Below are 24,656 nucleotides of genomic sequence, written 5' to 3'. Positions count from 1 at the left end.
TGTAGAAGAAAGAGGAAGAATTTTCAAGGATTCCTCCCCATCGTTTATCAATTTATATAGTTCCATATAGGAATCATTACGCAAAGCAGATCTGTGAAACCAGTTATATGTTTCTCTGAGCAAATAATCTATATTTCCAGGTAATTCCTCTGATGCGTGTGAACACGATAAATGAAGAGAATGGCAGATGCACTTTATTAATATTATATTTGGATTTTCCTTTTTTATGTGTGTGTAAAGAGAATTATTATTACCGCACAGATTAGATGCACCATCAGTTGCAATAGAAAAGCATTGCTGAATATTTATATCAATAGCGGCCCAAGTAACCAAAATGGCTGGGCCAACGTTAAAATATGGTTGCGTTGATTTTTGGTGACAAAAGCAACGTTGGTCCAGTGTTGTTTACGCCGTTATTTGCTACCAACCAAGTCCCAGTGTTGGCCCAACATCATTTTACGTTGAAATAATTGTTGAATTCAACCAACCTTTTTGCAACAGTGGGCCATTGTTGATTTTAGGTGTATTTTTTATTTATATATAATATATATTAATGGAAAGTAAAACAAATATTAAAACAGAAGAAAACACAATTACGTAATTTAGATGATATTTTTCATGTTGAAATTACCAGATTTTCACGTCTAGTTCATACTGTGGACGGTAGGAGGCAGGAGTGATTCCTACCCAGAGTGCATCAGGCGAACCGGCAGACGTCAGCCCAGCGTAGTGTATATACGCAGGGGCGGATCCAGAATATGATCAAGGGAGGGGCTAAACCATATTTTGCCGTTTTATCCAATGTAAAGCAGGATTGAAGCCCATTTTATCCAGTGTATACCTCGGCGTCAAGGGGGGGCTATAGCCCCTATAGCCCTCCCCTTGGATCCGCCACTGTATATACGAACAATGCGCCGAGCAGTGGATTCCGTTTGCTGGATTTCGGTAAGTTTTCATGCAATTTTATAATTATTTCATGTCATTGTAGATATGTTCAGTAGCATGCCTAACTTATATATAATAAGTGGTTGTAGTTCAATACGCAATTAAAACTTTCGGTGTACATAAAATCCCGTGTTGTGCTCGCTAGGATCATAAACAAAGCGGCAGGTAATTCTATTGATATATGATTTCCCATAATAGGTGTACGTAAATTTAAAAACGGGTAGAGCAATGTGGGAAGCGTTGTGTTAGCTGGTCCTCCATCCTCATGGGTTCGTTAAATTTATGTGAGTTTGTTTCAGAAGTAGTAAAATAAACACACATGGTGTCAGTAAAACTTTACCGTGAGCTGCACACGATATACGCCGTTAACGCGATTGTACCAAGTAATTTCGGAACAGGTTTGATTTTTTGAGTACGGTATCTTAAAAAAAATGCGATAATAGGTCAGATTAGCTCCTGTCGCACATCGTCTGCTATGGTGCAAATCATCGTTATTTCATTGCTAGTGATGTGCATAGTGCTAAAAAGGGTGGCATGCAGTGGGTGTATATATGAGTACAAGGGCACACCTAATTTCGGCAATGTGTCCTTGCCCGCAAAAGACAGCGTTGGCTATTGTGCAAATTATCGTTATTTCGTTGCTAGCAACGTCCACAGTTAAAAAAGGAGATAGTGTGTGAAGTTTTGAGTGCAAGGTCACATTGCCAAAAACGTTTATGTGCTCTTGTACTCAAACACACACCCTCTTCATCACCCTTTTTAGCATTGTGGACATTACTACCAACAAAATAACGATGATTTGTACCATATCAATGCTGTATGACGGAATGAGCAAACCCAAAGAACAAACCTTAAAAAGGCTGGGGGAGGTACCCCCGTGTTACGAGCGCGCTATACACAGTATCGCTACTCCCAAATAGCGCTATTTGGTTATAAATTATGTCCACAACCGTGCAAGCATCAGTAACTACCTATTTGGTGTTAGTTTACATTAGCCTCTTCTCACCCTTGTACAACGCTAGCTGGCGTGAGGCTTTTCAGGTGATTGGAGTTTACAGTTAAAATGATCTACCTTTATTTGATTACCACCTTAAGTTCATGAAAACAGAAAAAGAGACCATGATAGTTAGCTCTGTTGAATTCCTATTCGGGAGATCATGAGTTCGATTCCTACGGCCGACGATCCTAACCGGGTTTTCCAGAGTTTCTCTGTCCTAGCAGGCAAATGGTGAGATGGTACCTGACAAATAGCACTGGTCGGCCCCTTTTTGTAATTAATGTGGTAATGTATCTAGTGTAAAATGGCATTAAGGCATATCTCGTGTTCGTTAAATTAATTAAATCAGGTGGTATGATTTTTCATTATATTTCTTCCTAACCACCTATTACACTAATGGACTCACATATTTAGACCCTATTATAGCCTCTATCTCGTTTAAATGTGTAAATAAAGTTCAGGTATGCAGAAAAATATCAACGCCCCTGTTTCGTCCTCAACAAAAAGTTCAATCAGCGTTCCCACTGATCTGGGAAATTCTCGCAATTTGAAGTACGGATTTATATTTCTCAAACCGTTTTTACAGCGTTATTTTCCTACAGCAGTTTTTTTTTTAAATAATTATTCGTCTTGCGACGAGACACACGTTTCATATTTCCACTTTAAATTAGATGTAACGGCATTTTAACGCCGAGTACACATGTACATATACAACTGTACTTGTATAATCAACTTCCGCTCGGAAAAATAGAACTTTTAAAATAAAGTACTGGAATTGTGCAAATGTCGGAAAAGTCGGGGAATTCGCGGTCGACAAATCAAATAACTGGGAACGCTGACTATTATATACACTGATATTTTAATTATCGTCTGATTTTCATTAAATATCGAAGTTTGGAATTTAAAATTATATATATATATATATATATATATATATATATATATATATATATATAGATAGATAGATAGATAGATAGATAGATAGATAGATATAAACAAAGCAATAAATATATATATGAACATGTAAAGACGTATTTTTGTACTTTTCAGTGTATACATTTCTAATTTTTGGTGCAAATCCGGGGTCTAGTTATCACAACCTTGAAGTGATTGTCTAAATATGTCATTATTAGATCAGTCCGTTTGAGCAATTGAAGTTGTAGCACCTGGCGATTAGATATATGATGCGGCTCGTGCCATATTATGATAGGTTTAATAGCACTAGTTTGGCCATCACTGGGATAGATGTATTTTTTCAGTTTGGTTAGGTTTTGAAGCAAGATCCCGGTTTGAACTCTTTCCTTCGAACTGATGATAAATTGATCGAAAGTGATTTCAGATTTACTGGAATAATAATGACAATCATTAACGTATTTGATTGTTTCAGTGTATTAAATAGGTTCCAGATCAACACCTTTAAAGAGGAAAATGGAATTGTCATATCATGTTGTTGAGTTTAAAGAAGACAGTGGCGGAGGTTTTGGGATCGTACATGAGTCTTGGCTGACTCCCAGGAAAAGAGAGACGTATTGGCCACCTCGCACGTTAATGTTTAAATATAATAAACTCTTAGCGGAGAATAGTACGCCTACGGAAGTTTGGCCTCTACACACCATAATGAGGTTTTTTCATCACACAGGTTTGTTCTCATTATCATTGTCAGCGATATGGAATAACAAAATGTAGATGTTATTGAAAAAAAATTGTTAGTTTGTTTAATGAGATAATATTAACGCGATAATCTTAGTAGCTGATCTTGTGTCGAGTCGGCCCTATGCCCTTCTTTTGTGCCCGAAGTTTAATGTTCATTTGATATTCAAATTTGTAGAGAATGAAACGTAATAGCCCATTACGGGGTTCTGTTCGTGCGTGTTTGCTTTCTTTATTATTGAAAGAGTTTTATTGTTAAATGTATAAGGAGGCATTTCATACGAATTTACCAGAGGCATGTTGCTTCATAATCACAGATTTGGCTCATATTTATTTTACTGAAAGCTAGTGTTATATAGGTAAGAGAAATACAATATGAAATTATTCTAACAGATACTGCAGAAAACACAGGGTGTTCAAAGAGTGATGAATCTTCCCAAATTGGTCGTTTCTAAAACACACCCAAGAACAGGAAAAGAAGCACATCTCAAAAGCTATATTTGGACAATTATATAATGATTGTGGTTTTATTTGAAAGCGAAAAAACTTCCAGTTTTACGTCCCATGCTTATGCCGGATAGGCTAAAGGAGACGGTATATTTGAAAGCGAATGATATGTGTAAACTAAAAATGGAGTTTTTGCATGTCAATTATTTTTTGTATAATGCTGAAGATTTTTCTCGGATTTTTGGGATTGGCTTACACAGATCATTCGCTTTCAGATAAAACCCAAATCATTATAACTGTCCAAACGGTTTTTGAGATATGCTTCTTTTCCTTTTCTTAGGTGTGTTTCAGAGACGACCAATTTGGGAAGATTCATCACTTTCTTGAACACCCTGTATTTTCTGCAGTATCTGTAAGAATAATTTCATATTGCATGTCTTTTACCTATATAACACTAGCTTTCAGTAATATAAATATCAGCCAAATCTGTGACTATGAAGCAACATGCCTCTGGTGAATTCGTATGGAATGCCTCCTATACATTTAACAATAAAACTCTTTCAATACTCTGTGATTACTATAGATATTCAAGGTATAAGTGAAGCGATTTCCACGAAGTAGGAAAAAGTCGTAACTGATACAATTGTTTAAAGTGTTATGGAGTTGAAGTCTCTTGCTGGATGGAAAAATGAATGTATATTGATTCAGCTAATACTTAGAGTAAAAGCATATTCCTATAAATCACATTAAATAGGCTACTTTTCGATTTTAATTAGTTTCCAGTCGAGTGTAATAGGGAATTATACCCGTTTCAATTAATCGTTTTGCGTTCAAATTCGTTTAGTCAGGATGAGCGAACAAAATGCAGATATAACAAGTCTCATCGAGTTGTCTCCTTGTATGTCTTGGAAACTTACGTTAGTGTGTGTTTCTTCTTTATGTTATATATATGAATTGTTGCTTTCTTTGCCTTTTTACTTTTCCTTTCTATCGAAGTTTCTGGTGTCCCGTTTCAAAACGTCCACGACTTTCTGTAGCCGTAAACTCTGTTTGAAAAGTGTCAATGTTCTTCCTCGTGAACAAAGCCTTAAATTCACAATTGCAAAGGAATACTCGAAAAATGAATCCGAATAACATTTTTACATATTTATCGCGAGGTCTACTGTTAAAATAACCTTCATACTAGTTAGATTTGAGCACAGTTGCAGACAGGGTGCAGTTTCCTGCCGTTTGTGATCAAATATTCAATTTTGACAATAAGGCTTTCCTTTTTTTACCTGTGCAGCGTGACTGATTTGTGGAGTTGGAAGTGCATTGGAAGGGCATCTAAAATGTACCAAGGTCTATCCCCGGTCCTGTCACATAGTTTTCACTGTTTAAAATAAATATCTGCACCATACAGAGTATTGGCACAAAAGAAAGACCAAAGCAATGCTATTTAAAAAAACGCACACCCTTACGTAACAACTTAGTGCGTCTGAGGAAGGTCTTGTTACAAATTGCATCTTGTCAAGTAAGGTTTTTTTGGGAATAAATAAAATTGCTTTCGTCATATATGTTTGCTTTTAGTGAATAATATTCCAAAGTGGTATACAAGTTCACTCAAAGTCGTTCCATGCAGAGTCCACACTTTATTATTGTTAAAATTGAGTTTGTTTCCCTATATGCATACATTGACGAAACGAATCTTCGTGTCATTTCAAACTGCGATAACGTAGATACAACTATAGAAAAGCAGAGTGGAACTGAAATTTAAAGCTGCTGAAATTGTAAACATTATTCATTGTATGCAATAGGTATATTCCTGAAGAAATCTGCCTATTGGCAGAGACCCTCATGTCTGAAATTCCGGAAAATTTCTAGGCAGTTTCTTTGATCACCTCCGGACACAAAAACTTTGCTTCTGAACGACATAGATGCCACAATTTTGAAACGGGTTAAAACCAAACTTGGCTCAAAAGTCGGTTTGTAAAATATTTCAGATAATATAATTAGTATACTTATACTTTGTGTCCAACTCTTTTAATCCGGATAAGTTCATTAGCCAGAATGATCGGATGGCAAATTTTAAAATGGTGGGCATTCAAAAAAAACTAATTTCCACGATTATTACCCAAACAGAACCAAATTTGGCTGGGGTGTTTGTAATATGTGAGTTGACCAAGATAATCACAATGATCCATCAAAAAAGTCCAAAATAGTTGGCATTTAATTGTCTAAAAAAACATGAGTGTCGCAATTACGAACGTTTCGGAACCAAATTTTGCCCAAAAATTGATAGTTGCAGTACAATATGTTGGTTGAGTGTGAAACTTAGAATAATTCTTTAAAAAAAAATGGCTGCCACGTGTACTTGTTAGAACTGATTGGGACCAAAGTTCGTACAAAACATTAGATATTTACGATATCTGAGTTGAATGTGAAAATTGGCATGATTCAACAAACTGCTTTGAAAGTAGAGGTCATTTGAAATGTTGAAAGAATATACCTGTTCTTTGCGGCCCTGTTCCAAAAAGCGTATTTTTTAATGTATGACGGTGAATATGATCTTAATATTTTGAATAATCTGCGAAAGTTTTCATTTCAGTTTATTTTTTTATTTATTTTTTTTTCTCAGCAGAAGTTACAGAAGGTCGACCAAGTTCAGATGGAAATACATCACCTGACAATCGGCTGTTAGAAGGCGGAACATCAAGAATCATTTCGAACTCGACCTATCCACAGTCGTCCACAGTTTCGGAATGCTCGTGCAGTAAGTTACTTTGATTGATTTTAATATTGCATTTTTGCCAAAATTTTATTTTTTTCATGTTGTTTACATAATATTAAAATTTCGAGTTACACGTTCGTTTTAACCATCGCAGCTATGCAACGCGGGACCGAATGAATAACTTTGGATTCCAACCACCCTCAGAACTTTAATGAAGTAACAGTTCATGAAGTGACAGATTTGTTCCCACGTTTCTACACCATTTTATTTTGCCTGAACAGAAGCTGAATTACAAAGCATTCCCATTATTCATGGCAATGAAATTGCAATTATGTACCCACGCCTCCAAAAGAGCATATCCATCTTATTCTGCATATGATCTAATATCAGACAACCAACCATGAGTGAATGATATGAGGTTTAAGAATTACAAAGGCTTTAGAAGATATTTTGTAATTCTGAAACCCTGAAACCGCCCACTATGGTTTGTTGTCTAATATTAAAGAATGTGCAGAATAAAGATGCATTTGCTCTTCTGGAAGTCTGGGTACAAACTCAAATATATTGGCTGGCACAATGACACGCTGGTGACTCCATGTAAATAGTCCGTTTCCTTTAATCTTAATTTAGTTTTCCCTGAGTTTCTTTTGCTTCATGCCTGATGAAAAACGTAGCTCTGTTCGAAAAATCCCTTCTAAAGTTTTAATTGTTAAAAGTAGTTGTAGTACATGCCAGTTCAGGCAAATTAACACGTATATACATTAGGTAGGCATTTTCGTGTTTTCTTTTCAGCTTGATCTGAATATAGACTCACCTAGTTGGTAGGTATTACAAGAATGTAATACTGTAATTAAAACAAAGAGACATACTTGATAAGTATACAAACAATGGAGGATAATAAAAATCACTTAAATATCTGGAGAAATAAAACTTCCCGTAGTTGTTATTTTTTCTTCTACTTTCGACTTTTAGAGAATAGTCGTGTAGTGCAAAGTAACGGAGTACAATTTTAACATATATGAATACTATACTATATGTTATTTTACATTAAATATTTACAATGTTAAAATATATGTTATTAACTTCTCAGTACCTTTGTTTAACAAAACATTTTCTGGGGTTGGACGTAGGGCCAACATATTCACATGATTTTGGACGTAACTTAATGTCAAGGGTTTCAGTAAAAATCAAGTATTTACCAGAGGCGGCTCCTGGTTAATTAAATAGGTGAGGCACAGAGAAGGTGAGGTCGTAGTGTTAAGTGCAGGGCCGCAACTACAGGGAGCAGGCCCCCCTAAACTTTTCGTAGCCTTTCCAGACCTCAATACAAAATGCTATTATTAATACAAAAAACAATTTGTAGGAAAATTTTTAATGACTTGCCCCCCCATCCCAACTTATTCATGACCCCCCAAAGCTCTGAGGCTGGTTGCAGGCTTGGTTAGGTGGCGGTGAATCGGCTCTTCACCCCCTGTTGCAGGATTTCCCCCCGATTTTTCCCCGCTGCTAGTAATGTTGTGACATTCTTGTTATATTCTAATTTTCTTTGCTTTTCATGCTCATTTATCTGTTCTAAGATGGTTGCAGCTTGTTTGCTTATGTGTTTTAAACCAATAAAATTATTGATGTGCTCTTTCGATTTAGAATGTTTTTCTAAGCTCCGCGCCAAGTTCTTTAAATCAAAATAGCCTTCAGAACACCATACATTTTTCTTCACACTTAAAAGCAAGCACGGCCAACAAAACAATCTACCAATTACAGTACTACCGCATAGCCACTTATGAATGTCATACCAAGATTTCTTAAAAGTTCTAGCTTTCTTACCGTCTACCTGGATCAATGATAAATCAGGAGTAGGGTGTCCATTGTTAAGAATAGCCCGTTGAGCCACTTCACTTCGCCTAGAAAATGATATGTTTAACAACGAAACTATCACATCACAAGAACCAATGTCTTCCATCATGTACACATTAATTCAGCACAAGATCAATGTCCTAAACACTGTTCCAAACTCACAAAAAGTACCCTACACCCACAATGTCGCTCGAAAACAACTCACTGTCCTAAACTCAGGAAAAACACTACACGCGTAAACTTGTTACAAACGCACATTGCCACTCGCTTGAAAACAAGATAAAACATGCAGAAAACCATGATGTTACACCCGCTATCCGTCGATTTTCGCGCTCTTACTATAAAAATGTGTTTCACAGTATTGCTATAACTATTATAGTTTTTTTTTTTTTTTTTTTTTTTTGCTTCTGCCATCAACATTTTTAGCATATTTACTAGAAATTAAGTGTAAACTACTATATATTTTGAAACCATTTATTAAAAATTCCCTTTAAAGGAAATATACTTCCTCTGTAAAACGTTCTAGAAGTTTAAATGTTCATATGAAGGAAATAGCAAATGTAATTCATTACTTCTTTATAATCAAGCTTACGTTTAAATTTATTCAATTTGCTACACTGCATACCCTTGTCTGGGCAACAACGGAGAGTATAACAAGTGTCCCTCTCTGGTTCAAGCATGCGCAGTGCGTGTCAGCGGCACATTTTCAACAGGCCTCCCTTGAAACACAGAACATTGGAGTAATTCCGAACCCAAGATTTTCCCCCTTAGGTTACCCCTCTCCCCTTTCAAACTGCAAGAGGGATGTTTTCGTTGCAACTGCTTCGCTGTTGAGGAGGCTCAATCTGTTTCAGGCCGCACTACAGGATTGGAATTTTTAAAACTAAAATTATCATGCCAAAGAATATAAATTTTCTCTTTTGCATTTAATTTCTCTTAAATTCTGTAATATTTTATAAACATTTTCTGCACTTGAGTAAATGAATTTTAAGAAGTCTGTTTGCTGTTATACATTAAATAATTTGAAATAAGTTTTATTTCAAAAACTACACAGTAATATTGAGTTAATTTGGAATTTATTGGATATAGTTCATTTACTTTTGCTCAAGAATATAGGTGAGGCCAGGCATCACATGCCTCACCTGACGAACCGCTAGTGGTATTTACCAAGATGTGAGTGAGAGTAAATTAAAAATTACTTATTTCTTTTGTACTTCAGGTTTATTTTATTTATTTACTATCTCTTTTTCTTTTTATTTTAAAATACAGCAACCCTAGATATACTTAGGTCACTTATTCCCAATTTAAACAGCAAATGGTGTGTTTATGGTATTCTGGCGCTTCGGCCTACCGTCCCTTCCCACCGCCTATCTTTTCTAACAAGTATTTTCTTTCATCCAAAAATTCATACACGTCATGCTTAAACACAACAAGAACATAATATTTGAGAGTAATTATTACAAAAATTTGAGTAATAATTTTCTCCCATTTTGTTTTCATTCTAGGTTTTACAGTAGTTGCAAGACACCTTGCAGAAATGAAAAATATGCTAATAGATTTAAGCAATGATGTTTGTTTACTGAAGGACCAATTAAAAACGGCAAATTCTACATCGCCTGCAAAAGTGAACTTACCGGAAAACTGCACAATTCCATGTACATCAGTAGTTGACGTGTTAAACTTAGAAGAATGGCTTCAAGTACGTGATAATGCAACGACGCTGGTAAGCTTGTGTTCTAAATAATAGTATATTTGCATTTTTACGCTAATTTTGTTTCCGTGCATCAATATTTAAAAATTGAATTAAAGAGACAAATTAAATATCATTCAAGCTGTCTACTTTAATGAACATCTTGCCAATTTTAGATACTTTGTTCATTCCGGAATATCGTAAATTGTTTATGTAGGAAGATATTTCTAGTTTTTCCTTGGGAGGGGGGGGAGGCTCACAGAATCCAGAGTCAAAATTTATTTTTGGATTTTAGGCAACTGTGGATGAACACAGGGGAAGGAAAGGGCGTGTTAGATATTGGGAAGAAGTCGTAATAAGACCTACTCATGTAAGGTAACAGTGCAGTAGGCAGAAACAGACCTGCAACTAAACTGCCCGTCATTTTTATCTTACACCCTTCCTTGTCCCGTGTTAACCCAAAGTTGATTAAAAAGAAAGAATAAATATCGAATGTGGATTCTTCAAGGGATCGTACCGGCGAAAGGAGCCCCCACCAATGAAAAGAGGCCAATTCAGTACGTTTGAAATACTGAAGAGGACTTCATTTAATTAATTAGTAGAGTGAATTTAAGAATAAGTTAAAGTAAATCGGGGGCTGGGTGGAAGGATACCTAAAAGATTTGAAACCAAGGGGATAGGGCCTTAAATTTCTTTTATTAAAATAAAGTTCCATTAGAATAACGGAGAATTTGGCAAATTAAAAATAATACCTAGAGATGAATTTAATGTGTAAACGTGTCTAGGACTTTAACCTTTCGTTGTGCTACGTTCATGAATTGTTGAATTAAGTTTACCGAACCCCATTATTTATTGTTTACGCGTCTTAAAAACACGTCAACTTTCAAAGTTCGTTCAAGGCAATACATTTTAATTTTTAACATTTTTCTTTGAAAACACTGAAGTACCAAATTGTGTAAACTCGTACCCACAAAGTAGATCACACTATTGTAGTTTATTTGTGGCAGACCTGCTTCTAAACAATTATACGTTCAGATAATAAAGATGTTGCTCGGTAAGTTTGGTTAGAAACTTAAAAAAGGAAGAACAAACCCCGGTAATATTTAACCGGATGGAATGCCTAGAGGAGGCTTTTTCCTTCATATTCGAAACTCTATCACGGACGCGTATTCATGGTTCAAAATATTCAACATGAACCACACCGTCGTCTCTTACGTTACAACTTCGACCTTAAGTATAACGGCGATGTGTGTGTGAGATGTTCTTTGAGCACTCCCTGTTCATAAGTAGTTCCCACAAAGTATTAGAGCTTTAGAGCAGTTGCCAATGGGCAATCCCGTGTGTCAAACTATCCTAAACATGGGAGATCAACCGATTCGTGTGCTGTGTGCTTTCAAATTCAATGCATGTGCCGTACATCATCATGATTGTATCTGTACGCAAGAATGGGATCGAAATCATCCTTTATTCATCTGTGAACAGTTATTCTCTGTGAATAATGTTTTATCTTTTCAAAAATACGGAGTTATTTGCTTACTAAACAGTTCATTCTGAAAAATTGCATCTTAGTTACCGACTAAACACCTCCAAACAGTAACTAGATTAATTGGGCTTTCAAGCGACGGCTGAACCGTCACATTCCTTAAATGATGTCTTTGCAACAATAATTGGACTTTTAAACAATCCTCATCCTAGTCAGTGCGTAAGTAATGTTATAGAAATCCACCCTTAGATGTTAAATAGTTATTGCAATTGACGTGAGGCCATTGGTCTGTAGACCCACTAGTGGTATATTGTGATTGCTTGACTTACAACGTGAAGGAAGTGTTTCATTTCTTTTCTTATTTTTATAATTGTGTTTCAGGAAACGTACCTTGGCACTTTTGGTGGGAGAAATCTTGGCCACGTCGTGAGAAACATATTAAGAAGAGTTTTTACTGACGAAGTAGCGGTCTTGTACAATTGGACTGGGAAATGTAAAAAGAGATCCCTGGAGAAGTTGACCATTTCAAGAATAATAATAGGTAGGATATTACCTTATCTCGATACTTATCGTAAATTTGATGCAGTGGCACTAGTCGACTTATGTTGACGCCTTTCATTTCACTGAAGGAAATTCAATGTTACTACTATGTAAGGAGCAGAGGTTGATGAAATATATTTGAATTATTTCATGTTAAAAGGGCATATCTGCAAAATCAATGAAGCTCATTTTCGCATTTCATCACCCACTTCTAGCCTGGGCCGCCAGAAGGAACAAGAGTAGCGAGACCTGCCTTCACTGGTGGGAGTTCTGTACATTTTCAATAATTTTCTTCAATGCGGAAGAGAGCAATGTTGCAAAATGAGAACTGACAGTTGTATTGTATTTGGAGATGGAAGATTCGGTTTGGGGATATTCACGTAGCCCTATGCGATATTTACTGTACAGAAGATTGTGTGTAAGCAAACCTGGTGTAAAAGGAAATGTGTTTTCAAGTAAAAGCGGGCAGATGATATATACGACTTAACAAATTTTAAAAAAGAAAAGGTTAATAGCGTTCTCGACGCCGAAATTAAATTGCCGCAAATTTTAAACGTTTCCCTAAATATTTCATAAACTTATAAAGAGGAGAAAAATTGCAAGTTGTTGTTCTTTTAACAATGTGATTTTCCAAATGATAGCGTAGTTACAACACTTCTCAATGTTTTGGTTATGTAAAAAGCGAGGAATGAGTTGTTTTTTCGCGTTAAAAAGTTTATTTCCTAACTTTCAAACAACGGAAAATATTCAGAGAAGTTTTAACTACGCTATCATTTGTAAAATCATGCGTGCGATTTAATTTCGGCGTCGAGAGCCCTCTTAAAACCCACCACTTAAAAGCTTATTGTTCCTTTATTCCTTCAGCGTGTTTTTAAACGTACAAAGTCGTTTTACTTATATATCCGTTTTCAACAGATGATGACAATGTCAAACAGCCGAAATTGCTTTTGTTTAGTTTTTACATTGCTATTAGTAGTTACCTTTATATTTTTATTTAGTACGTAGTACGTTCAATGACACCGTAAGCAGAAACTCCGGTGCTTCGTGCATGTATTGCAGACACTAGATGAAAAACTTTTTATTTTACTTTTTGTCCTTGTAACATTTTTTTTTAGTAGCACCCGTTCCATTATACGCGCGTAAATACAATTTATTTTCTATCACTTTTAGCCAATTGCATTTCTGGTGTTACTTTGTCTGAGAAGCTCACTAGAAGGAGAACGAAAATATAAATGAATACTAGAAAGTGATCATCTTTTACTGTTAGTTAGTCAATACTAATATTTTACAGTGCGCCATTTTTGCTCCACTTTTGTACTTCTATATCAAATTATCTGCATTTTCCAGATGTTGTCGCCGCAAACTTCCCAGGATATAATGTCACAACACACCGAATTATACACATTATCCAAAGATGGTTAAAAGGTGCGGTGGACAAAAACTGAGGAAAAGGGAAAGAAGACGTCACACGAAGATATTGGAGCAAGCTTTCGGTGTAAGCAACCAGAATCATGCGGAAGAAAACCCGTAGGACTTAGAGCCTCAGTTCAAAAGTTCCTTCTACTCTCACCGGGAATGGAAAACAGGTCGCCAAATTGGCAGTAGGTCACTTTACTGACTAGATTACATGTCAGAAAGCGGAGATTATAAATTGCTTTATTAACATTTTTTAAAATAAAGAACCCATTTTTTGGGAAGAATTTAAATGTTGGAAACTTAATTTTTTCTTTTGCAAATTTACTGGCTTATAATGTCAATCTTTTTTTTTTTTTCTAAAACTGTGCTATTCAAAGGGAAAAAAGCAGCTTTTGCAACAAGGCCGCAATGGACAGGTAGATTTCTTTGAAGCATGTATTTTATTGATGCGCGACGTATTGCACGGACTTCTCTTGATAGATTGAAATATACAAATACTGAAAAATAACCTTCTTCCCTCCCGAGTGGAGCCACCTGCGTGGCGGTGTGGTAGTGATGGGCCGAATCGAATACAGCGAATTCGATTCACTCAAGAATTCGGATACCTCGAGTACTACGGAAAAGAATTCGAATTCTTTTTGTATTCGCTTTTGTTACTTTGTGCTGTACTCGTTCTTTCACAATTTATTTTCGAAAAAAAAAAGTGTTGTTTAATATTCCGTAGCACGCTAAATCTCCATCATGAGAATATCACAAATAACAAAGAATTACACAGTTCTCTCTTTCCAATTTCCTTGCCTCCAGCCCGAGAAAGCAACAGACTTCCGCTGCTAAAGTTGACTACAATCACAATGCATGCAAGCAAGCTGCAAAGGCAAAGCAGACAGAAGACTCGGATACTGTAGTATTCGAATTCACCTGCAGTGTTACCAATTCAGTCATATTTTAGGTTATCTATTTTACCCTGCATCTTAATTCAGCTACAAGAAATGATGACATTTATTCTTTTACAGGGTTTCTAGACCTCATTTTTTTCTGAATATAAAAGCGAAAGAAACGATCCATAACATACAATAGCAAATAATTTTTGATTTCGCTTTAATTTTGTCTTCCCTTCTTTCTTTTTTCGTGCAGCTAACATTGGCAATATTGTTCCCGTTGCGCCTGCGCAAGAGTGCGAATTCGGATGATGAATTCGCTTCTTGAATCGAATACACTAGGCCTGGCCGTACTCCATGCAGAAGAAAGCGATAAACAAAACGTTATAGACATACCCATTGCTCCTTGCCCTTCCTCTTATATAGTAATTTATAGGGATAATAGGGATAATATAAGCATGATTGGCTAACTACTAGCAACTCTGCTGACATTGCGTAACAATAAAGGCGTTTATAAAATGTGTGAAGATTTGCGACTTAAATTATTTCATTTTTATTTATACGTTTAAGATTTTTATAAAGTTCACAAAAATTGCTGAAAATATCAAATTATGTACAGGCACATAGTCAGTTAAAGGGGTAGGTGGACTGCCTCCCCTTAAATTTTCTTAGCCCCTTAAAAATCTATCTTTTCATGTGTAAATAGAAGGTATAAAAATCGTGATATTTATTTTGTGGTTGGCGATATGATCAGAAGTAATGGTTGAAGCGGTGTCGTAGAAAAACGAATAAACATTTATCTCACATTATGAGTAGCCATGGCTCAGGCGGTAGCGCATCTTACGAATCATTCCCTTATTGTCAAGGCAGCAAGGTTCACTCTCGTGCAGTACAAGAAACAACAGTTCAATATCCTACCAATCCACTTCGCGCGTGAAAGAACCCTCCTCCTGAAATACTCTGTCTATCCCCATCTGTTTCCGTGAATTCGAATTCATCGAGTTCTTCAGAGTCCAGCTATCCGAATCGGAGTTGTCAGTGTGAGATGAAAGCTTGTAGAGTGAAAACGTGGTTTCAACCTCATCTTGTCTAATAAATTCAATAAATATTGTTGTACCTAGTTTCTAACTATTTAGCCAATCAGCTGTAAAAATTGATAAAGAATCATGAAGAAATAATAAACAACTGTGTGTATTTGTACAGAAGCTACCATGAAAACGTTCGAATACTAATAATTTATTGAGATTTCTTCAATCATTTCCCCATAAATCTCTTAAGGTGATTATGAACGTGCAATATTAAATGGTCACCCCCCCACATATATATATATATATATATATATATATATATATATATATATATATATATATATATATATATATATATATATATATATATATAATGTATTCGTAGTATTCGAATTCGATTCGTTTGTACAGTATTCGATACATATTCGATTCGCTAGAGAATTCGATTAAGCCCATCACTACAGTGTGATTAGGCGCGTTCGGCTGCTGTCCGCACGGTTGTGAGGGTAGTGGTTTCGATTCCCGCCTTTGGCTTGGGTGTTGTTGTCTAGTGTGATTGTTCTTGTGGAATGTATTAAGCGGAAATCGGTAATCAGAAATTAGTATATGTGGTATGAATTTGTAACAAAGATCGGCGTGAATGTTAAAAAAAGTGGTCTAAGGCATAGGTTCAGTAATACAAGGGTCCCTAGTTCGATCCTCGTTCACGGGAAGATAGCTTTTTCTTTTTTTTTATTTTGCTTCTTTGAACGGCCGCCACTTTGAAATATTCTAACGGCTCGTTCTGATTTTCACACACATCTAGAGATCTAGTGTATTGTTAATCTCGACATTTTAGTCAAATATGTAGCAGATCGGTTCATAATTGTAAAAATTATGAACTTTTCGAAAGTTCAAATGGCCGCCGTTTTGAAATGTTTCATCCGATCATTCTGGCTAACGAACTCATTTGAGCTATTAATACGACCAATTTTTGTACCAAGTTTGGTCTCAATCCGTGAAAAATTACGGCAGCTAGAGCGTTCACAAGAAACTATATATATATATATATATATATATATATATATATATATATATATATATATATATATATATATATATATATATTTGAACTGAGGGTGATTTTAGTGTCAGGGAGTCATGATCGGCAAAATATATATAGAAATTTTCCGGAAGTGCTGACACGAGAGTCTCTGTTTTAGGCAATTTTTAAAGAAAACTACCTAAAAATCAGGGGGAGGGGAGGATGGTAAAAATAGAACTCCTCCTGGTACAAACTAAGAAATTCTTCAAATATCTTTGTTCATGTGTCTCATGAGTCAGTCTTTCTAGAGCATGCTTAAGGAAGCTCATGTGCACAATTTCTCCTAGTGTGTACTAAGAAAAGTTTTATTTTCATCTTCCTGAAAAGTTTCGTTTTTGGGCAATGGTAATTATTATTATTATTATTATTATTATTATTATTATTATTATTATTATTATTATTTTAATGCTACGTCCCGAGGAAGGAGTTACGAAAAGGACTAAAATATGATGATGATATGATGCTGATGATGATACCGAAAGGTAGCTACATTTTCTTTTTGCGAGCATATTCGTAAAAGCTATTTCCCCTATTTGATTTACCGATGCGTTTAGACACCTGTCGTTTTTCTGTATGTACATATATGCAATTTAAAAAACAGTTTAAAATTTTCCTGTCGTAATAATTGTCCAGCAGTTAGTAAGCGCAAACAACAAAGAAGTTTGTGTTAGCTGAGTCAACGAGACAGATTCACGGGTTTGTATCCCCTTTTCACAGGATACCTTATAATTTTTCAATACCGTAGGGATAGTCTGAATTCTGGTTAGCCCTCTGTTGTTCAATGTATTGTTGGTGTTCGTGACCAATCATGCAGGATGTAGAAGAAAGATAGATTAACTCTGTATCTGTCATCACTATTTATATGTACTGGGATATTTTCCTAAGAATAACAAGACCCTTCGTCTAATTTTAATTCGGTTTATAAGAATAATAAATCACAGCAATATTCGATCCGCTACTGGGTGAGGCCTCCTCCCAGAGGGAGGAATTGGTCTACTGCTCCCACGTTGACCAGACGGGTTGGGAGAGGAGAGCCGAAGCTTTCACTGTGATCGTCACTATCTTCATTCATAGCAGTTCCCAAATTGCATTACGATGCTGGGTGGGCACCGTTCCAGACCCACGCCTTGGAAACCATCGCAGCGTCGGGGATCGAACCCGGGACCCCTCAGTCCGTAGTCAGCGACGCTAACCACTGGACCACTACCGGGGCTGTCTAGTGGTTATTTGATAATATATTTTTAGTAGTTTCACTGCTTAAGCACCAGGTTGTAATTGAAAACTAAGAATGTACCGTTTCCTGAGAAAATGGCTTCTAATCTTGCTAAATGTCTAAGTTTCTCAGAGCTTTACTTAGTTTAACCAAATCAGTGTTCAAACACTATCTTCACATTTTTTTTTCTTGCTAGGCCTACTACTTCTTAATCATTGCAGGAGAAAAATAGCCTTTTCTGAAGTTCTCATGCACGATAGAACTGTACAAACCTCAGTAGTGTTCTTATATTACTAAAAGGTTGTAAAGCAATTTCAGAAATGTCCAACGAACATTTAGTAATACTATTTTAGCCCTAACTACTTTCCAACACTTAAAATTTTAATACATTTCTGATACAAAAATGACACTTTAATTGCGAAAATTAGACAAGTAATTTCAGCATTGCTAATAAAATTAACTTCTGCAGCACCTCCAGTAAAATCTCTTGATTTTTCACCAGTGGCACCATGAATTGAAAGGGTACATGGTGTAACAAATGAGGGTACTTTTCCAATTTGCCAACCCTTTTTAACATTATTTTTTTTTCTTCGTGATTGAGATTTTACTAGTGTTAGTTTTTACCCCGATGTGGACTCCCATCTTTCCGTATACGTATACGTCCGTGTAACGGCATCCTATCCTATTTGTTCTCTTATATTCCTGATTTTCTAAATACTCATTTAAAAGCCCCATATCCGGTTTTCTAAGAACTGTTTACTGATCTCAGGGTACAAAAATAGATGACAAAGAGTCTGCATCACTTGCTGCCAGTGCTGCTGGTTTAAGTGTGGGTTTCAAACTTGTTTGGATCAACTATTATTCCCTTAGATGGTTTAAAGAAAAAGTTCTAATACACAAAAATTACAAATAACTGGTCTTGCACGAAATTTTGTTGCAGAACTACCCCTAATGAAATCTAGAGTTAATGTGTAATAGAAGCATTTTTATTTCTTTTACAGAAAAAATCCTATTGAATACAGATGCCTAAGAGTGACCACTGTGTTTTATATTCAACTGCATACGAAAGAATAAGGAGAGAGGTCAACCGACAGTTTGAAGATATAGTGGCAAGTGTTGAACTCTCTAGGAATAATGAATCAGACAGTACCATTGTTTGTGACAAAGATAAGTTTCATTTCGTACAAGAAAACAGCACATGTACACCTTGTCTCAAAAAGGTTGAGCGCATTCTTTATTGGTGTTTTGAGGCAAAAATTTTCTAAGTCCAGCTTCGGGTATCTTCGGGAAAAAGTAAGCCAGTTTCGAACCTCCAAGCCAGCCTTTGCAATCGGGAAAAAGTTTGCAGATGTGTTTTTCTTCTTTTAAATATAATAAGACTTGTTACCAAGTGTTTAAAAAAGCAACATTGATTGAAATACTTAATGATACAATATTTCGAAACCTTGCACATGCTTGTTTGTAATTTAGCTCTCTATACGTAATGGAGCATTTAAATACGTTAAAGAATCTTTCCATATGTAAAAGAATGCTCAAAATTAAGAAATAGAACATAATTATCGCCTGAGTACTAAAATAAAAGTCAAAGTAGAACAGAAACATCGTTTGTCATGGATATGAATGTCATAATTATCTTAAGATCCGTTTTACATCGCTAGAAGCTTAGTTCTAGAAGTCCTTGTGTTAGCTCATTGGTAAGCTGTTGGATTTCAAATCATAAGGTTGTGAGTTCGAATCCCATCTGGGTCAATACTTTTCTTTAAAATTATATTTTCCGCAATGCATGAAAAATTATATAAAATAATTACATTAAAATACATAAGTTGTTTATATATAACATAATAATTGCAGAACATAGTAATTATTATGTTTAAAATATAACATCTGAGATAATTTTCACAGTAGGTCGTTATTATATGTGAGAATGTTAAATACAAGTTAGGAAAATCGTTTAATAGCAATAAATAAGTTATGTACTGTATTTATTTGCAGCTATTTGTCATACAGATTTAACTTCTCAATATTCTCATTACAGTATGTTATTTATATTCGTGAAATACAGTATATTCCTACGGATATAGAAAGTGTATAAACAGAGTATCCAAAGTCGCATCCTGCTTCAAGACACATAGCTTTTCCCGATCCCCTTAACGTCACGGGAAGAAACACAAATTCTCTTTAGAACGGAATGTCGTTACTTAGAGTCTCATTCGAATACGTTGAATATACTTTTGTGTATTCATCTCTCTCTCTCTCTCTCTCTCTCTCTCTCTTTCGCTTTGTTTATGTGTGTGTGTGTGTTGCAGAATATCCCAAGTTGAATACAACATTTGCAAAGTATATGAGCATCATTGTCATCGAATACCAGAAATTGAAAGTCGTGTTTCTTCGGGTTAGGTTTACGTGTTTATGTTAGCTCACTGGTAGAGTACGGACTTGCCACTGAAGAGGTCTTGAGTTCAAAGCCTACAGCTAATTATCATTCTTTTGTTAGTAGGATTGCACAGAAATCGGATACATGGAGTGGTTTACTTCTAGAAATATTTTCAGAAGCGTTGAGGTACCCCTGAAAAGGGCTGTTTTCGGGAGTTAAGGCGGGGTCATTAATATTGTGTCCAAGACCCTTCTGAATTTATTACACGCTCCATTCTTCTGGGCATGGAATCTATTACATGGGTGACAAATCTATCTCCTTCTCCTACCTCCAGCCATGCTTCGGAAACAAGATGCCACATGGAAAATGGCTCTCGGTCAATTTATTATTTCTAAGTATGCCACGGTTCCCACCCACCAGAAAAACCGGGAAAAGTCAGGGAATTCACCTTATTCGTGAAAAATCCTGGAAAAGTCAGGGAATTTCAATATGAGTTTATGACTTTCAAATCCAATTTTTAACTTTTATAGTGCTAAGCAGGAATTTCTTCTGGTTCATCGCAAGACGAGCCAGTAGTTTGACATTTCTTTTTTAAAATGATGTTACGGCTTTTAAACGACGAATATAAATATACATGCACAATATACCTCTGGTCAGAAGAAATAAAGTTCCTCTTTTATATTATATACATACCTGGAAATTTATAAATTGTGCCCTGGAAAACCAGCAAAAGTCAGGGAATTCGTGCTTTCCAAATAAGTAGGAACCCTGTATGCACAAACGAAAGGTTTTGATGTGTAGGTAGAAAGTCTCCATGGGCACAAATCTCTAACAATTACATTTCTCGAGTTATATAGGTTTAAAGTCACGCGATGTCATGAAAACCGCGTGAAATGAAACTTCAATCTGCGCGTACTCCACTGACATTCCGCGTGATACATTATTCGCCAAAATATTACTTCGGAGGATACGATGGCAGTTAGTCAATGACATCAAAGCTAGCAGAAACTCATAATGGCATTGGCTAACTGGCTTTCGATCCCCTCGAAGCTGCATTTTCGCGAATAATACATCACGCGGGTTGTCGAAGTAGCTTGTAGTTCACGATGCAATCACAGATGTTGCGCAGTCCAGTCATGGACACATTATAGTTTTATTTCACGCGGTTTTCATGACGTACTGTAAACCCATATAACTCGAGAAATATAATATTTAGAAATTCGTGCCCATGGAGACGTTTTATCGACACATCAAGGCCTTTCGTTTGCGCATAGTTAGAAATAATTTGACCAAGAGTCATTTTCCATAAGAAAAGGGCGGGGTCCTTAGAATTAAGCACATACATTTTCCTTGTGATATAACTTGAAGATATTGACCATTTGCACTTTTCTTTAGATTTCCTCTTGTTTTGTGTTTATAAATAAGCGTTTGTTTGAATAAAGTGAGATTTTAGTTTTAATTACTTTCTTTGGTTCTTTCCAGAATTTATGCCTTTGTAAATTTACTTTAAAATTCATTATTAACTTTTGTAACACTCTCGTAGTGATGCACAATCAATGCATTATTTTCTAATAAGGCTATAGTTCAATTTGCCACACAAATGGAAGTGAGAACTCGTGGCTCATAAGTGCGGGATCTCTCATAATTTATATTTACAGTTTGTGCACTTTACTCCCTACAGTCAAACATTCCAACATGTATATTTTAAATCTAAAATCGAATGATGTGTGTCACGATTGAAAAGGGTTTATTTTTTAACTCTGTTTGGCAACACATGTCTTAATTCTTATCTCCTCGATGTATTTTTTACACTTATTTGTTGCTTCAACCAAGGTCAGTTCAAGAAGTTTAATTGTTGAAACTTTGCATTCAAAAATGATAACGCAAATGTAAAGTTAAAAAAAAAAATCATCAGACAATAATAGCAAAATATAACCTTGTGGAATTCACCATGTCTGACAATTTTAACATTCTCGGTTGACATTTTTATCGAAAGCGACGAATTATATTTTAGAGTAAAAAATACATTCGGGAGATAGAAAGATGTAGAAGCGATGGAGGAACGCCTATAGGTTATTTTTTTCTTTATTGGATCTTTTTAGTTGGTGTCCAACAATTCACCAATATCCTGAATAGCATAAATAATTATTGAATTATATTTTGCTTCAAATTATGTGAAATTCTTCGTTATCGTTAATAATTGTCAAAACTCCTTCGTCAGTTTGTTCTCTACGTCCTCGTCCCACTCGCCATATTGTCCTCCTCCTTAATTTTCCACCAATTAGCAGGAGGCTTCTGCCAACACAGAATACTGTACTTTAAAGTCCCAAAATGCCTAACCTGATTGAATTTTTTTAACAATAGCTATAGTAAGAATAAAAAGAAAATTGCTTGTTCTTAATGCAATTGTTTTATGCTTATAATTGGTTATTCAAATGCACTTTCTCCCATTTTTATTCATAGAGATTTTGACTCAAAATCTGCAGAAACAGAATGAAGCAAATAATATTCCTGCAGATTTTGAGCCAAAGCTGTGAAGCCTCTATGAATAAAAATGAGAGAAAGTACATTTGAATACCCATTACTTCAAGAACAAGCAATTACTTCTTTTTATTCTTGGCTATGGTTACTATAATTCAATCACATCAGATAATGTTTGGACTACAAAATACGGTGTTCCATGTTGGAAGAAAAAGCATCTGCTAATTGGTGGAACACAGGCGTTTCGTGGCGGCGGGACCGCCTATTTCTGTCACTGGTGAGCCACCCAACAGTAAAATTGGAAAAACGGAAACCGGGCCGCCCGCGAGCGTCGCCACTGACCCACCAATTTCTAACGACGCGTCGCTGGTGGGCCATCCAACTGTAACATAACAAAAATATATAAGCGGGCCGCTGGCGATTGTCGCGGCGGGACTACCGATTTCTGTCGCTGGTGGGCCACCCACCAGTAAAATAGGTAAAACGGCCACTGGGTCGCATGCGAGCGTCGCTTCCGGGCCACCACTTCTTAGCGACGTGTCGTAGGCAGCCCATCAGTGGCCCACCGGCGTTTACGGCATGGGGTTAGGTCATTGGTGATGTCATTACTGCTCACATGCCGATCATATTCCTGGACTTTTCCCAGAATATTATCCGTTTTTTCTGTGATTGGTCGCGCACAGCGTGTGGCATTCTGAACATCAAAATTTCTGGAACTTAAAGCGACTGAATTGTGTTTTTGCTGTTTTTTTAACGTATCTTGTTCATAAACAACATTAATTTCTTCGCAGGCCTGCGAAGCATTTACATCTTTATTGCAATAAAATCGTAATGCAAAGCGTTTACCTCTGGTGCTTGGGGTCCCGGGTTCGATCCCAGCCCCCACCAAGTGAACTTTGTGGTGGACAAACACCCTGTGCGTGGGTTTTCTCGGGGCTCTCTCGTTTCCTCCCACTTTCTTCATTCCACCATTTCATTCATTACTCATCATCACCGTCTCCTTTAGCCTAACCGGCATAACCGTGGGACGTAAAACTCAAAGATTTCAATTCATTTCAAAATCGTAATGCAGCTTTGCCGAAAGCACACTCATTTTCACGACAAAATGTCTTACGTCTGAATGAGAGAATATCGATACATTTTGCATATACTTGCTTCAACCGTCGGCTAACGAATATCAAGCCTTACTCGCTGAGACTCATATAATCTGAGATTTGGGATACTCACGCCATCTTTTGTACAAAAGGCTCACTATTTTTGAACCTGAAAGTGAAATTATGCCCCTATTGCATCAGGACTTGAGATTCATAACAGCAAACTGTTATAGGTCTCCTCTAAGCCCTTTATCAATGCATTTTCTACTACAATGCCGCTCACTAAAACGTTTCTTGGGAGGAAATGGGAGTACCCCGAGAAAACCCAAGGACACGATGTTCTCCACGACAAAGTTACTTGGTCGGGGATGTAACCAAGGACCCTACGCAAAATGTGCAACGTAGCACTCCGTATAAACTGCGATAGCGAAGGGCGCAAAGCTGAGAAAATCATAATGTCATATTTGTGATTATTTATCTCTTAAAACAAGTCAAAACAGTTTGGTTGAAAAAGCTACTTTAAGATCTTTCTAAAAGTTTTTTAAGATTGTTAATACACCGCAGCAATTCAGAGATAATGATGTCTCACTTTTTACGAAATAACAAGAAAATTACTATGTGTTGAGTAATGAAATTTTCTGAACTTACAGGTAACATATGCATCTACATATGGTGCACAGGAAATTATTTCATGTTATCTCCTTTCCGAGATATAGTCCTATACACATTGATTTACCAAAAAAAGTACGAAAAAATACGCACTTTTTCATTA

At 36.1% G+C, this 24,656-nt stretch overlaps 1 protein-coding gene across 1 annotated transcript; it reads left to right on the top strand.

Annotated features, from left to right (window-relative positions):
* The first annotated feature begins 4,888 nt into the window (after positions 1 to 4,888).
* Positions 4,889 to 13,790, top strand: LOC145689717 (uncharacterized). Its single transcript, XM_081763916.1, has 5 exons — positions 4,889 to 4,937; positions 6,657 to 6,791; positions 10,109 to 10,326; positions 12,158 to 12,317; positions 13,664 to 13,790. The coding sequence occupies exons 1-5, from the start codon at positions 4,889 to 4,891 to the stop codon at positions 13,759 to 13,761; spliced, it is 660 nt and encodes a 219-aa protein (XP_081620042.1). The 3' UTR covers positions 13,762 to 13,790.
* The last annotated feature ends 10,866 nt before the right edge of the window (positions 13,791 to 24,656 follow it).

This window comes from Thermobia domestica, chromosome 7, assembly GCF_964235325.1.
Source record: "Thermobia domestica chromosome 7, izTheDome1.hap1.1, whole genome shotgun sequence".
In the NCBI taxonomy this organism is placed as follows: Eukaryota; Metazoa; Arthropoda; class Insecta; order Zygentoma; family Lepismatidae; genus Thermobia; species Thermobia domestica.
This window is presented reverse-complemented; position numbering and strand designations above follow the sequence as displayed.

Coding starts and splice junctions, on each gene's coding strand:
- LOC145689717 (XM_081763916.1), top strand. CDS start 4,889: ATGAGCGAACAAAATGCAGATATAACAAGTCTCATCGAGTTGTCTCCT. Junction 6,792..10,108: donor AGTTTCGGAATGCTCGTGCA/GTAAGTTACTTT, acceptor TTTTCATTCTAG/GTTTTACAGTAGTTGCAAGA. Junction 12,318..13,663: donor CATTTCAAGAATAATAATAG/GTAGGATATTAC, acceptor TGCATTTTCCAG/ATGTTGTCGCCGCAAACTTC.